At 39.1% G+C, this 14,076-nt stretch overlaps 6 protein-coding genes across 6 annotated transcripts; 2 read left to right on the top strand and 4 right to left on the bottom strand.

The window, feature by feature from the left end:
- Positions 1–3,000: 3,000 nt before the first annotated feature.
- On the bottom strand, positions 3,001–3,661 carry EAE97_007842 (uncharacterized protein; the record flags this gene model as incomplete). Its single annotated transcript, XM_038878356.1, has 2 exons — positions 3,001–3,232; positions 3,519–3,661. 2 exons carry the CDS (start codon positions 3,659–3,661, stop codon positions 3,001–3,003), a joined length of 375 nt encoding a protein of 124 aa, XP_038730606.1.
- A 1,326-nt stretch (positions 3,662–4,987) lies between these two features.
- On the top strand, positions 4,988–5,965 carry EAE97_007843 (uncharacterized protein; the record flags this gene model as incomplete). Its single annotated transcript, XM_038878357.1, has 2 exons — positions 4,988–5,053; positions 5,119–5,965. 2 exons carry the CDS (start codon positions 4,988–4,990, stop codon positions 5,866–5,868), a joined length of 816 nt encoding a protein of 271 aa, XP_038730607.1. The 3' UTR covers positions 5,869–5,965.
- A 460-nt stretch (positions 5,966–6,425) lies between these two features.
- EAE97_007844 (uncharacterized protein) lies at positions 6,426–7,661 on the bottom strand (the record flags this gene model as incomplete). Its single annotated transcript, XM_038878358.1, has 1 exon — positions 6,426–7,661. The coding sequence occupies one exon, from the start codon at positions 7,659–7,661 to the stop codon at positions 6,426–6,428; it is 1,236 nt and encodes a 411-aa protein (XP_038730608.1).
- A 993-nt stretch (positions 7,662–8,654) lies between these two features.
- Positions 8,655–9,960, bottom strand: EAE97_007845 (uncharacterized protein; the record flags this gene model as incomplete). The annotated part of the gene is made up of 3 exons (XM_038878359.1): positions 8,655–9,512; positions 9,572–9,901; positions 9,958–9,960. The coding sequence occupies 3 exons, from the start codon at positions 9,958–9,960 to the stop codon at positions 8,655–8,657; spliced, it is 1,191 nt and encodes a 396-aa protein (XP_038730609.1).
- Positions 9,961–10,402: 442 nt separating this feature from the next.
- Positions 10,403–11,845, top strand: EAE97_007846 (uncharacterized protein; the record flags this gene model as incomplete). The annotated part of the gene is made up of 1 exon (XM_038878360.1): positions 10,403–11,845. The coding sequence occupies one exon, from the start codon at positions 10,403–10,405 to the stop codon at positions 11,843–11,845; it is 1,443 nt and encodes a 480-aa protein (XP_038730610.1).
- Positions 11,846–12,195: 350 nt separating this feature from the next.
- On the bottom strand, positions 12,196–13,714 carry EAE97_007847 (uncharacterized protein; the record flags this gene model as incomplete). The annotated part of the gene is made up of 3 exons (XM_038878361.1): positions 12,196–13,372; positions 13,426–13,652; positions 13,706–13,714. The coding sequence occupies 3 exons, from the start codon at positions 13,712–13,714 to the stop codon at positions 12,196–12,198; spliced, it is 1,413 nt and encodes a 470-aa protein (XP_038730611.1).
- Positions 13,715–14,076: the final 362 nt, after the last annotated feature.

The raw sequence follows: 14,076 nt of genomic DNA on the forward strand, positions 1-14,076 counted from the left end.
TCTAAAAATGAAATTGCTCATTTCTCTAGGTTTTCTTTAAAGAATATCCTAGGTTTATATAGTTTATAATGAAATTCTAGTATATTCTATGCTTATAAATAAGATCGATTTAAATAGAATCTTATAGAATCATTTTATATAAAAGGAAAATGCAACCAATCAAATTTAACCAATTTAACAATAATATTTTATGTATATTTCCATTTGATTCCATTTCATTCTATTCAATTATGAATCAATTTGATAAGAGATATTATTATATAACCAAATTATAATAACGTGGTTTATTAGTGAGTGGGTTATATCAGTGAATAAATCATTCTCATCTCAATTTATTCTTTCAAATCCATATTATTTAATAATAATTGAATTAATTAATTAGAACTATTTAGAATCTAATAATTTAGAATCTATTATATTATTTTAATAGATTCTTATATTATAACCTATCTTTTTATATTTACTATAATATCAAATAAAAGATGTTTCTCTATAGAATTTATTTTCTTTTTAATATTTATTATATTAAATCTGAATATTAATTTTTTATTTAATAAGTATTTCTTTTTAATATAATTGGGTTTTTTATATATATTAATATTTATTTAATATCTTATTTGCTTTTCAAAATATATAAATCTCTATATTTAAAAGTATATTTTTATAAGTTAAACTTTTTGTATTTTTAATTAAAATTAGTATAATTTCAAATGTAAATATAAAAGAATTTGATTGATAATAAATTATTTGAGATTTAATTAATATTGATTAAAAAAGAGTTTTAATTAGATTATAAGAGATTTGAGAAATCTATTGATTTAGATTAAAAAAGAGGGGAATAGATATACAAATTCAAATATTTACTTTTGAAAGTATAATTTCAGAATTAAATAATATTAAATCTATTTTCTAAAATTCTGATTTTATATTCTAAGAAATAATTGATTTCTTATATATAATTTTAAAAACTATAAAAAATTCAATTTTTTAAATATAATTGATATATCTTAATAAATCTATTAATTTAATTACTCTATAAATATTTCAGATTATTAAAATAATTAATATTAAATAATTAAATTAAATAATTTAAGTATAATAATAAATATAAATATATAATATTATTCTCTTTGTAATATACTTAAAAAGCTATTGATTTATAGTTTTTATGCTTATTTAATACTAATATTCAATATTTACTTTTTCTTCAATTCTTAATATACTTATCGAAATATTTCAATTATTCTAAATCTATTTCATTATTTATTCACTTATTAAATATAAATTTAATAATCTATTTTATAAAAAAAATTAATTTCAATATATCAATTAAAGAAATAGATTTGTTTTTGAATTATTAGAAATAAAAGAATAATTTTTATTTTTTCATTTTTGTATATTATTATTATAATTTATTTCTATTATATTTCTTAATATTAATAATAATAATTATTATATATATAATCTTTATTATAAAATTTATTTTATTAAAATTATAGAAATCTCTATTCAAAATATCATATTTCACTTATATATTTATAATTAATGAAAATTAATTTTTAAGGAATTTAGAATTTTTATAAAGAGTTTTTCGAAAATCATAAATATAATTAAAATATATTTTTAATTCAATTTAATATTTTATAAATCAATATATTCAAAGTTTTTTAATATATTTTATATTCTTTGATTCAAAAATATAATTTATTATATTTTTTATATTCTTAAATTCAAATAGAAAATCTCTTAAATCTATATTGATTATATATTCAGAAATAATATTCTTTTTTAATTCTAAAAGATTATAAGATTTAAATCAATATTTGAAATAAGAAATAAAACCTTTGATTTTATATTGTAATATTATATTCAGAATATTATATAGCTTTATAGTTTTTTGAATATTCATTTTTTTATTTTTTTGAATAGTTTTAATAGTGAGGAATATATAAGCTTCTTGATTATTCGAATTTATTATAGATTGTTAATAAAACATATATTGAAAGAAAAGAGAATGAATTGAAATGAAAGTGATCTATTTACTGATATAATCTACTCACTGATAAACCACGTTATAATTTTATAATATAAAATCATATTATAAATATATTAGTCATCAAGATATCTCTTGATTAGTAAGATATTAGTAAATGATTTAGTAGACTTATTATGTATTTTCACAGATTCCTTTAAAATCCCATAAAAATTCATCAATGATCTGAAATCTATATCATTCAAATTGATTCAATCATTTGAAGTTCTAGATAATAATTTTAGTTTTGGAGAATTTTCCATTGCTCCTGCTATCTTTGGTGAATACTGAAGTGAACAGTAGAGAATATTATCAGAAGTTATTTATCTTAAATCTTCAAGTGCATGGCATTCTTGAGTCTAGTCGAAGTGCTAAAAGGTAGATTGATCGATACAAAGGAGACATATTCGCAAGGGCCATGAAGAAACCTCCAGCGGTGATTATTTAGCTACATTCGATACCTGGCAATACGACTCAATTACTTTGGGCTAAAGCTTTAGGTCCAATCATTGTATAGGCAAGCCAATATCTGCATCAAAATAGATTAGCACGATTGAGAGAAAGAAAAGATCGGAAAGGGAGTTGTCTGAGTATGCCATTTTTTATTCTTTTTCCACGAAGTATGACAAATCCTAGTGATAAGATCAACGTCCACGGTAAGACAGTATATGCAGAAGAACTATCCCTCCAACGCTCCATCACCGACTAAAGAAAGCTCAACCATCTGAAAGTAAGTGAGGTCAGGTAGACTACGAGTTACTTTGTTGCCCCGTCTTTGATGTCTAATATGCACAGCCCAGCCTTCTCCATCCTGGCTACCGTATAACTTGCAGCGAGAGAGAATATCCCTTTAAAGCCAAGCATTGTCTAGACTATTCAATTGTCAGCATTCCGGCTCTCTTCGCACAAAATTATGGTTATCCATCAATAGAGATGACGTAGTACTTACCGACAATCATTGGCCACAATTACTCCTCACTCTCGACTCCTAGTTCGGCGGCAGATTGATCATTACTTTCTTTCTTGACCCGCTTCGATTGAGTCTTTGAGGGCGTTCCCTCCTCCTCATTCTCTTGTCCCTTCTCAACAAAAGCAGCCTTGGACTTGCGTTTCTTGACAGAAGTAGCAGCAGGAGTGGTGCTGGTGGAAGCAGAGGGAGAGCCGGTGCGAGATTCTTTTCTGATCTTCTGGAAATGTTGTCTATAATTGCTCTGTCAGTCTTCGTGTAAGAATTGTTCCAAAAGGGCTGTGATAGAAATAGAATTGCTGCGATTCAAGGAAGCCAGCAATCATGTAGATGGAGATATATGCGGGGGGGGGGGGGGGGTGATTTCAGAATAGTAATGTGTGGTAGTTGAGAAACACTTCACTTCAGTTTCGATTGGAGGTAGACCATTCAAATCGAAACAACGACCAGAATCTTTGATATAAGTCGAGGAACACACATAGACCGTGGATAAGATATGAAACAAATTTCCATACGTACCGGCAAGCCTCCTTGGTAAAAGAATAGCCTTTTTTTTCGAGCCTCTCAGAAATTGTGGGCCATTCAATAGCCTTGAGATTGTTTCCTTCGATGATAGCCAACAACAAATCCTTGTCAGCCCTATGATCCCACTGAGAAGGCATAATTGATGGATAAATGCGAGATTCGAAGTTGGTCTTGTTCTTCTTGCTGCTGCTTGGGTTTGTAGATGGATGAAGTTGTAGGGTTGGGAAGAAGATAGGTGGAGGATAGAAACAAGATTGAGAAGGATTGTGGAGAGATACATCATAAGAGAATAGTGAATTTCAAACCAAATGACATGATTTCTGCAAGTGAGTGAATTAAGAATGTAGCATTGAGTGCCTAGGTAGATACAAAGGGTACTCGTGGACCTAGGTAGATGCAAAGCCTTCCAAGGTTGTGATAGATTTTCTAAAAGAGTTTCTAGAATTCAACTTGCAACTTCAACAATCTGAATCTTCACTTCATCATTTATTCAACTCAAAGTCAAAAATTCAGTAGGCTTTGATCATCTTCATACCTACATAGTGCGTAGCTCAATCTTCACATTCTTTTGTCTACCTACCTAGGTGGGTAGTATTCATGCAATCATACGACATTGAGTGAGGCAAAGCAAATGTAGAATGGAAGCAGGGCTGGGAAATAATGCAAATAACCACAATGTTTTCAATCATAATCCATAGATACCTAGCATCGTCAAAAGTAAATAAGTGTTTGTTCCCTTGTCGTGCGTGTCTCAGGTATTGCTTTACCATCAAACAACCGCTTGGCTATCCTTACAACACTCTTACTTGTTCCATTCATTCAAGCTACCTAAGCATACATAAAAAGAAAAGGAATGCCACCTCATCAAGTTTTTGTTTGATAGATAGTTCATTCAAACCCTGGGGTTGTATTCATACATCTACTGAAAAGGGGCACGAGCGCTGGTCGTAATCACCGTGCCACATATTAGCAGATTGAACACCCTTTCTGTAAATCTTCATCTTCCTTTCAGATCATTGATTGACTACACATATCCTTCCCAAAAGCAATATCTGTGTGTAGTTCAATAGAATATCAAATGTTCTCAAGTTCTCTTTCTATAAAATCAGCTTGGAAAATGCACAATTTACTACCAACTTCCTCGCAAGATTGGTGCATTAAGATGAATATTTCTATATCTTCCCCTCACAAATCCTCACACGCCTCTTTGCAAATATTCCCAACACCATTCTTACCTTCAATATTTGTCCTTCTTCGCCTTCAAAAGTAAGACTCCAAAACGCCATCTGCTCTCTATTGCGTCAGCGAGGGAAGCAACCATACCCTGCTATCTACGCCAAACGGCTTCCTAATCCCCTCAATCTACCTTCATTGCCCCCTCCTTTAAATACATCGAAGGAACTAGAAGTTACGTATGTTACCCCTCGGTCATCAAATTGGCTAGTTCTAGAGCGAATCAAACAATGACCAATGACGGAGCCATTAATCGCCTGTTATATGCGATACTTAGTCAAAAATGCCTCAAAGATGTATGCAATCCTCAATTAATGGAAAATTTCATTGTGTGAGTGGAACACTGACAAGTATTGCGCAGATTGATTGGAACAAAGTAGCGCATGATCCTATTCTTTCTCAAGAAATTACTAACGGTCACGCTGCTCGAATGCGCTACTCTCGATTCAAGAAACAAATGGACAATGCAACATCATCGCCCGTCCATGCCAGGAAGATTGCTACTCCTCGACGTTCCAGGATCGAGAAGAAAAAATCCGCCAGACGAGAGCCTAAACTCAAAAATCAGAAGGACATTCTCGATAGCGCGAACCTTGCCTTTCACTTGAAATATGAGTCTCAGAACGCCCATACACCCCTCTACATGAATACAAGTGACATGGAGACAAATCATAGCAGCTCATTCCCCACACTAGAAGTCACCAAGCGCGAGCCCGCCACACCCATCACTCCTCAGTCAAAGATGAAAACCGAGTCCGACTTCTATATCTCTTTCTCCACTCCAGAAGAGTCCGCCCGTCTCGAAACCCCTTTCTCAATGAACTCACCCACATCTCCAAACAGTCTCAACTTCCCTACCCCTGGTGTTGTCAGTTTTAACAGTTCCATGAGCAGCACGGCAAGTCTTAACAACCATGCGACGAACGCTTCATTCTTTGATCCGCCTCTTCACGAACAAACTGGATACCAGGAGTCTTTTGGAACCGTGTATCGAGATGAGCAGGGATGTTGTTTTGATCCCTGGGCCCAAAGCGTCAGTGGATACGATAACACCAATTTTCAGGACAGGAACAGGGTATCCAATAGTCCGGACTGCAGTCCAACAATATAAGGAGTTGAACGTCTAAAACCAGTTAGAAATATGAAAACAATTCAATCTTCCGATAAAATTCCACAATTTCATATGATTTGAATGTTTTAATCGGTTTGGCGATTTGTCAATCTTCATTTTTAGACTGCAGTCCGGACTATTGAACACCCTGGGTTACAGGCGTGCCACTTCGTTCAAGAGTGAGGAAAACCACGATGATGGTTCTTATGGATTCCTCTTGAAGTACTGTTTCACTGAAAGTTGGGAAGTGGGGAGTTAGAATAACTTGCTTAGCTTCACTGTGTAATATTTGCTTGTCGATTTGAATCAAACTCTTTCATTTTGGGATTTTAATACTTTAAGCAAATGAACCATTTTCCTCTGAGGATTACTCTTGACCATGCATGAAGTCTAGAATTTAAAGATAATACATGTTTGGCTAATCATGCTGTCCCAGAAGTGCAACATCTCCCTCTTCATAGGTTTGTCAGTAACGTAACAAAATTAACAATAGTATAAAGTTCTCGAACGATACACCCTAGGTCTGTATCATTCAACATTGCAGAGATGAATCCAAGTCATCTTGCTTTACTAATCATGCAATATGTCATGTTCTCATTGCCTTCGTCATCTTCCACTTCTTTCTTCACCTTGACATATGGTCCGTCTAGTTCTTCATAACTACAGCTGGGCTTGTAACTTCTCCGATTTTTGAGACTGGCCGGAAAACAATGGCTGGCTGTCTCTGTGTCGATTTTGACGAGACCTATGGTACCAAACCCGTTTCTGCGGTGGGTTTCAAGTAGCCGAGAATCAAGTGTTTGTAGAAAATTTGGGCTCGCCGCACATCCATTGAATCTCATTTTGGCAAGACTTTCTCTGTATATTGGCTTTGCTGTTCTTAAGGGAGCATAATAACGGCTGCCAGCCTCAGATGTCGGTGCCATTGTAGCCTTGTTCCTATCAAGCGAGTGCTTTGTTGGTATACGGTCGGTCAACCCGGAATTGTGTTGCAATTCCAATACAGAATGGCTCTTCATGTGCTCAAAATTGGTGAAGCATGACTGAGAACTGTCGCTTCCCAATTGTTTAGCATTTGTGACGCCAGACCTAGGCTGTGATTGTCCTCTTTCATTTCGTGCAACGAGACTCTTCACCCATTGATAATCTTCACCCTCATCTTTGATTTCTGAGGCACTCGCTGACTTGTGTATGGGATGCCCGCTGCTTTTTCCAATGAAAGAAAAAAAATACTTTGGATGGAAAGAGGCATTCAAGTTCCCAGACTTGCTCCCCGCGTAAGATTGTATATAATGTGCCGACATGCAGATGTACTCCTCATGACCGAATTGCTTAGATATACGTTCCCATGAGTAGCCGAGATGACGCGCCCGCCCGAGTCTCCTCTTGTCTGACTCGGTCCACATTATACGACGAGATTCATTCTCGTCTTCGTCGATTCCATTTCTCTTTAAGAAATTCTTATATGCCGCAGAAGCTGTCCTTGCATTAGTACCAAATGCCTGGCCAATTCTTCCCCATGTCCATAAGAGACTCGATTTGCGCATCTTTAGCATATGGTGCATCATTTCTTCAACTCGAGATAGAGTCTGATAACGATGACCAGAAAGCTTTTCGGCCCTTCGAAATAGTGACGCCGAACTATGGGGATCGGTCCAGAATTTCTTCTCGTATCTGGCGAGAAATTGAGCCCATGATTCTGAAACTTCTTCATTTCGCCATTCTCTGAAATTGGAAAGGTACGCATCCTCCTGAGAAGAAAACTTTTGTCTCCTGCCACGCGAATTCGGCATTCTTGTTGTGATGGAGCCTCAGCAACGAGTAATATGTAAATTATCTTATCAGTAAAATCGTCGCTGCGAGGGATATATTTCTCCTGCTAGGATCTAATAATTAAGATGAGAATGTCTGAAAACTATCCAGTCTGTTAGCCATGAATGTTGATGTCTCTTCGACTTGTCAAGAAGATTCATGCTTCCTAAGGCGCTCACCAATACTTCTAGGTCAGCGCCAACAGCAAACTTACAATAGCAACGTATGCCTTCCAAAAACTTGAGTGTCACTATTATTCCACAAAACGGTATTTGAATGGGATGTTATGATAGATACGTATCGATAACTGTGCTATTGATGGTTTCCAACAAGAAAAGAAGTCCACACAAGTCCACAAAAGTAGAATTATGTTGTATGGAATAATTGTAGCATTATGTATCTCAAGAAGAATAAGGAACAGGAAGTTCTAGCACATGATCGCATTGATATTCTTAAAGAAGGAGCGCAGACGCATTCAGAATAACCGCTCGAAGTGTATCCTCAAATATGGCAGGAAGAGGGGTTCGATAGTTGCTTGCACAGTTGCATTTATGCCTACCATATTGGGAAATGAAACCATGAAATTTGGAAGGCCGCCCTGGATGGTTACAATCTTGAGGTTGTTTGTATCCACTATGAAAGCTCTTCGATTTTCCGGTCCTGAGCTCGGAGGAAAATGCGGTTGGATGCTAGGCAACGCATTATTTAACATGCGAATGAAAGGTCTCTGAATGGTTTTGGTGGACGTTGATCACTTAAACAATTTCCAGTGCCTTTTGACTACAATACAGATTGCTTCACAGAGTCCCGTACCTACTGGTATCATCAGAATGCAGATTTTCTTTAACGCGAAGATCTAAATAGCATAAGATGACCTCCTTCCCATGCAGCATTACGTGCCAAACCTCCGAACGCCAGAGAGGTTACCCGCCTTTAAACGCCACCATCATCATGATATACCCGCTTCTGTTCCACTACTTGTTGGCATCTTTTCCATCCAATCTCCGACCTATACTATCGCCCTTGGCTTGAGGCTCTGGAGCTGGCTCGCTTTTGGCCTCCACCTTCTTGCCGGTCTTCAGTGATTGTCCTTGGCCCGAGAAATGGGGCTGCTTTGCATCTGCATTCTCTCTGTCCTTATCGGCTTGGGTTTTGACGGGTTTGACTTCGTAGCCAAAGAAAAGTTTGTTGGGTGGTAATCGAAGAGGTTGAGGACCATTCGTTCTTCGAACCGATACAGCAGGGATGTTCGTGCTAACTCCAGCAACGGGAGTTGACGCAGTAGGTGTGGGGGTCTTCGTGCCCTTCTTGGCGCTCAGTTTGTGACCTCCGGATACAAAGTTGGACGAGGCCGCTTTTGCGCCTTGTGCGACAGAATTAGACGTTGGTGCAATGGCATCGTAGTTGATGGCCTGTGCCATGGTTCCTTGACTGTGAAGCATGCCACCTGCAGGTAAACCGCCGATAGCACTTCTGGGTGTGCTGGTTCCGCTACCATTACCCCTGACCGGAGTTGGTTCTACATAGCCTAACGGAGCTGCGAAGTCGACCTCAACGTCCGTTTCGAGCATACTAACCCCCATTTTGTCAGTAACTGGTTTGACCTCCAATACCGCAATATCATAGATAGTATCATTATAGTGGAAGCTAAAGATATCGCCTTTAGTGACCGTAGAGAAGTCACGAAACGCTTTTTCGAGTACGGCCTTAGGGTTGGAGATGTCGAGAAAATTGACGGATTGAGGTTGGAGTTTGATAAGGGAGGCAGGGGGAAGATCGGTCGATTTGATCTGAAAGAGGTCTCCAGTTTCAAGTCCAAGGGTTTGCATCATCTGGAGTTGAGTGGTTAGATTAAACATATACTTTTCGATGAGGCAGAAAGGGCGCGTACCCAGTGTGGAAGATAAACCTTTCCTTCATCCGCAATAAACTCCAGTACACCAGCATGTGTTAATTTTGGTCCATCGGGATGTCGACTGTTGATGAGCTCGAAGAGCATAGGGTACGTTATGTGTAATCGAGTAAGCTTCTCTAGAGCAGATGGTGGCATAATAATCTTCCCTCCGTAATTAAGGTTGTCTCGTTCAGGACCGGGTATCATGACAGTTGGATAACATCGGTAGTATTCATCGAAACGTTTGGGAGGCCCTCGCATTCCGCGCTGCTGCAACATTTGATACATGGCAGCTGGGTCATCTCCTTCATAAAAACCCGAGTACGACTATTAATTTCATCAGTATGCGAAGGGATATATTGCCTGCGGATTGTTTCACATACCATTTTCTTTGAATAAGTAAGATCGGTATCTTATGGTATGATGGGTAAAATCTGTATCGTAAAAAACTCCGAAAGCCTGGAAAAAGTTGGATGAGAAGTAAAGTTCAGATATTCTTGTAAATTTCTTGTTCGTAATTAAATTGTTTGTATGGCTTTTGTAAGTAGATGTAGTTCTTGGGCTGTGGTGTGTTGGTGTAGTATGGAAGTTTTTAGTAAGTTAATAAGCTGTACTCGTAGTAGCTCAAAGGCTGTCAAGAGATGACGCAGGAACCAGCTCTCTCTCTCGGTTGCTCTAAATGGCGGGGGACTCTTAACTCCGAAACCTTAAAGCTTCAAATGATTCCCGATCCTTGCATAGAAAGTACTCAGCATTTACTTTATATTATTCATATTCCAAAGTCTCGAAGCTTCTCAATTCAAAGGGATAGCAAATCAGCAATACAATATGTCTTCCAGATACGCAGCTGCGCGACCGAAACGTGCTGGTGAAGAATTTGCTCGTTCGCATCGGAATGAAAATGAGGATGGCCCTTCAAAGAAACCAAAATTCGATCTAAGAAACCCATCTGCTTTGGTAGCTGACGAACCAGAGGAAGATGCAGTGCTGGATGCAGATGTTATCGGAAGTCGAGGAACTGGTACCAAAAGAGGAGCGGTTAATATCGATGGTTACGATTCTGATTCTGATAATGAGGGTTTCGACGCGCGTGCAGACGAAAGAGCCAAAGGAAAGAAGGGCGAAGTAAACCTGGCGGAAGCCCTAGATGGATATAGCAAGGAAAAACCTGGTATGAAAAATGGGAAGACGGATATGGAGGAAGATGCGGACATGTTTGCAGACTTGGAGGATGAATTTGCGGACGGCGATGAGGACGAGAGTGAATTGAAGGCTCGCAAAAAAGGGAAAGAAGTACGATTCTTGAAGGAAGATGAGATTGAAGGTCAGGTTTTAGGCAGCAAGAGTGGAGGTCATGTATCTGGGAACTTTGCATTGGATCCAAAAGGAAAGTTATCAACGCATGCGATGGATGACCAGGAAAGCAGCGATGACGAAGAAGATGCCGTGCTGGCCGCGCAAGAAGAAGATGTGGACGAGGAGGTTGGTGCCGGTGGATTGAAGAGGAACGCCCCTAAGGTTGATGCTTTCAACATGAAGGCTGAACAGGAAGAAGGCAAATTTGATGCGAACGGCAATTTCGTGCGAAATGCAGCAGATCGAGATGCAGTGCACGATACTTGGCTGGAAGGAATTAGCAAAAAGGATATGAAGAAAGCTGCAGAAGCACACGAAAAAAGGGAAGAGGAACGGCGGCAAAAAAGACTCGAGGATGATGCCATGTTACTCTCAGATATCCTACGAACATTGATATTACGACTGGATAAAGCCGAGACGGTTCTCGAGGCGCTCGCAAGGCTTGGAAAGAGCCAAGTAAAGACGAAGAAAATACCGAAATGGAAATTAAAGAAGCAAACCCAAAAGGATGATTCTATGGATGTGGATGCTGAGAAGATTGAAGACCCAGAACAGGCCAGGATACGAGATGCCATAAACGCTATTACAGGCGCTGCCGATCAATTGCTCATAAGAGGCCAAACGGATGTTTACGAGCAAGAGAGAGAGATGCTTATACGCCAATATCGGAGAGAGACGGGCGAAGACTGGGAAGAGCCATCGGAAGAAGTGGCTATGAACGAAGAGAACGGCCCCGCGCCCACCAAAATGTGGGAATATAGATGGACAGATGGTCGGGACGGCGCTGCCAAACAAGGCCCGTTTGATGGCCTGACTATGGTAGCATGGCAAGATGCGGGCTACTTTGGAGAGGGAGTCGAGTTTAAACGAGTAGGGCAGGAGGGCAATTGGAGTAGAGTTGCGGATTTTTTATGATTATGCCATGATACCCGGGATACAAATAATTAAGGGGCGCAATTAGTTTGTAGTTACATGTTGAGAGTTGGCTTATTTTTATGCGAAAATGCAAAGACAAGTACATCGTTCTCGATTGATCACATTGATTAATGAAATCTCCAAGCCATTCACATATCATAGGATTAGTGTATTGCACCATATTTCAGCTAAAGGAAGTTTGCCCATCCCATTACATCTCCGTAATTGCGCCCACTTGTAGTCAGCCCTAATATACAACATAAAGTTCTACTATTTGCTTTGCGTGCCACAGCAAATAGGAACGACCAACGCCAAACGATCATATCTAAACCCTTCGAGCCCTTCGTCATTCATGAAAGTTCCATCGCATCGCCATGACCATTGGTCACTGACAAATTCACACATCCTTCCTCTCCAATGAGACGTTTTTCAAAGTCTGTGACAAATTTGACGCTACGTGCAGAGTCGTAGAAGAGAGTGAAGCTCCGTTGAACATCTTCGATACCAATTTGCTTGGCCTTTCGTTTGGCACAAATAAGTTGTGATGTAGTGATGAGGTTGCTGGCATATCTGATACCAGTTTCTTGCCCAATTTTAGTAAGTAGAGCTAGTGCATCGGGGGAAACATCAACTTCCTCCTCTTGTGCACGAATGGAGAGGATCTGCTGAATCTCTTCCTTGGCGTATGGATGTGTGCTAACAATGACGACCCGATCCAAGAAATCAAGAGGTAATCCATGGGGACTTTTATAATTCGTGCCTCGAATTCTAGAGTTTCCGCGGTTGCTTGCCATTATGACGATAGGTGCGAGCTCATCTTCCAACGCGCGATTAATGTACGAAAAGCATTCGATATCCAGCATGTGGACTTCATCGATGAAAAGAACGCCAGGCACAATTTCGGCTTTTCCTTCTTCTTTCCATTCTGCAACCTTCGTGTTGATCTGATCGCGAACCTCGCTTCTGATTTCTCCAGTATCACCTGAAAAGAGAGCTAGAAAACCTTGCGTTCTCGAATTGATGACGTCGATCTCGTGTAGACTCACAGTGTGGACAACCTCTTTGCGCTTTTGAAGCTCTCCGTCAGGGCACTGCAAGAACTTTGTATCTACACCCATTGCATCGTAATCTCTTGATTTTGCGTAAGATCGACCCAGCTTGGTAATTTTGCCCGAGGATTTGTCAATTGAAATGATATCACCCGCCATCACGCGCTCCTTTGTCATGGAGTCGATCATCTTACTTCCCATGTCGTATATCGTCTCCATGTCGGTGGTTTTGATAGTTAATTTGCCCTGCTTCGTACCACCCGTTACACTCCTGTCGGTCTGGATTTCAACGACCTCTCCTTCAATCATCTCACTCTCCTCCTTTATGCGCACGCCTATCGATTTTCGGAAGGCTTGAGTAAGAGCTTCAGTTTTTGACATTTCGAGGGAGAATATTTCCGAAGAGGCCAACATGGTAAATGGCACATCCGAGCCTAGAGATTGTGCCATTCCCATTGCTATCGCCGTCTTTCCTGTACTGACAGACACGGGTCAATATTGATTTTCTTGACAAACTCTACGATCACATACCTCGGAGGACCCGCAATTAAAACTGCTCGACCTGCTATCTTTCCTTCCTTGACCATTTGTAAAATGACGGCAGCAGCTTTACGCGCCTTTTCCTGACCTACAAGTCCCTGAGAAGATGCGCGGGGTTCAAGACTATCCGGATCAACACCTAAGCCACGAATGTGAGAATGAGCGGCGATTAAATTGAGCCCGCGCAACTCTTTGCTCTCCGAGACGGTTTGAATTGACTAGAATTGTGTGAGTTTCCACACGGAATTGACTTGGGATGAATTAATCTTACCGCAGCCATGGTGCAGAATTTGCGATTTGACGGGAATTTGAGGGTTGAAAGAGGTGAATAAGGAGAGGGAAGAATTAATAGTTGTTGATGGGGGAGGTTATGATGAAATGGACGAGGCGGAAGAGAGAAGTTAGTTAAGTTAAATAGTTCGCTCTTCTTTTCTCTTATCCGATAAGTTAGATAAAAAAAAGTTTGGGGCCAGGTTTAGGTATCTGATGAGTGCCGCGACGCGTTTCTTAAGCGTTGTCAAGCGTTCTCAAGCACTGACTGATATTAGATTTAGATATCGATATGTAGGATTTGCTTCGAGTGGTAGGGTAGGGTGAGGTTAGGTATGTACTTCGCAGTCCACGGGTACTCTTATTGTCGAG

This window comes from Botrytis byssoidea (genome assembly GCF_014898295.1).
Source record: "Botrytis byssoidea strain MUCL 94 chromosome Unknown BBYS_016, whole genome shotgun sequence".
Lineage (NCBI taxonomy): Eukaryota > Fungi > Ascomycota > Leotiomycetes > Helotiales > Sclerotiniaceae > Botrytis > Botrytis byssoidea.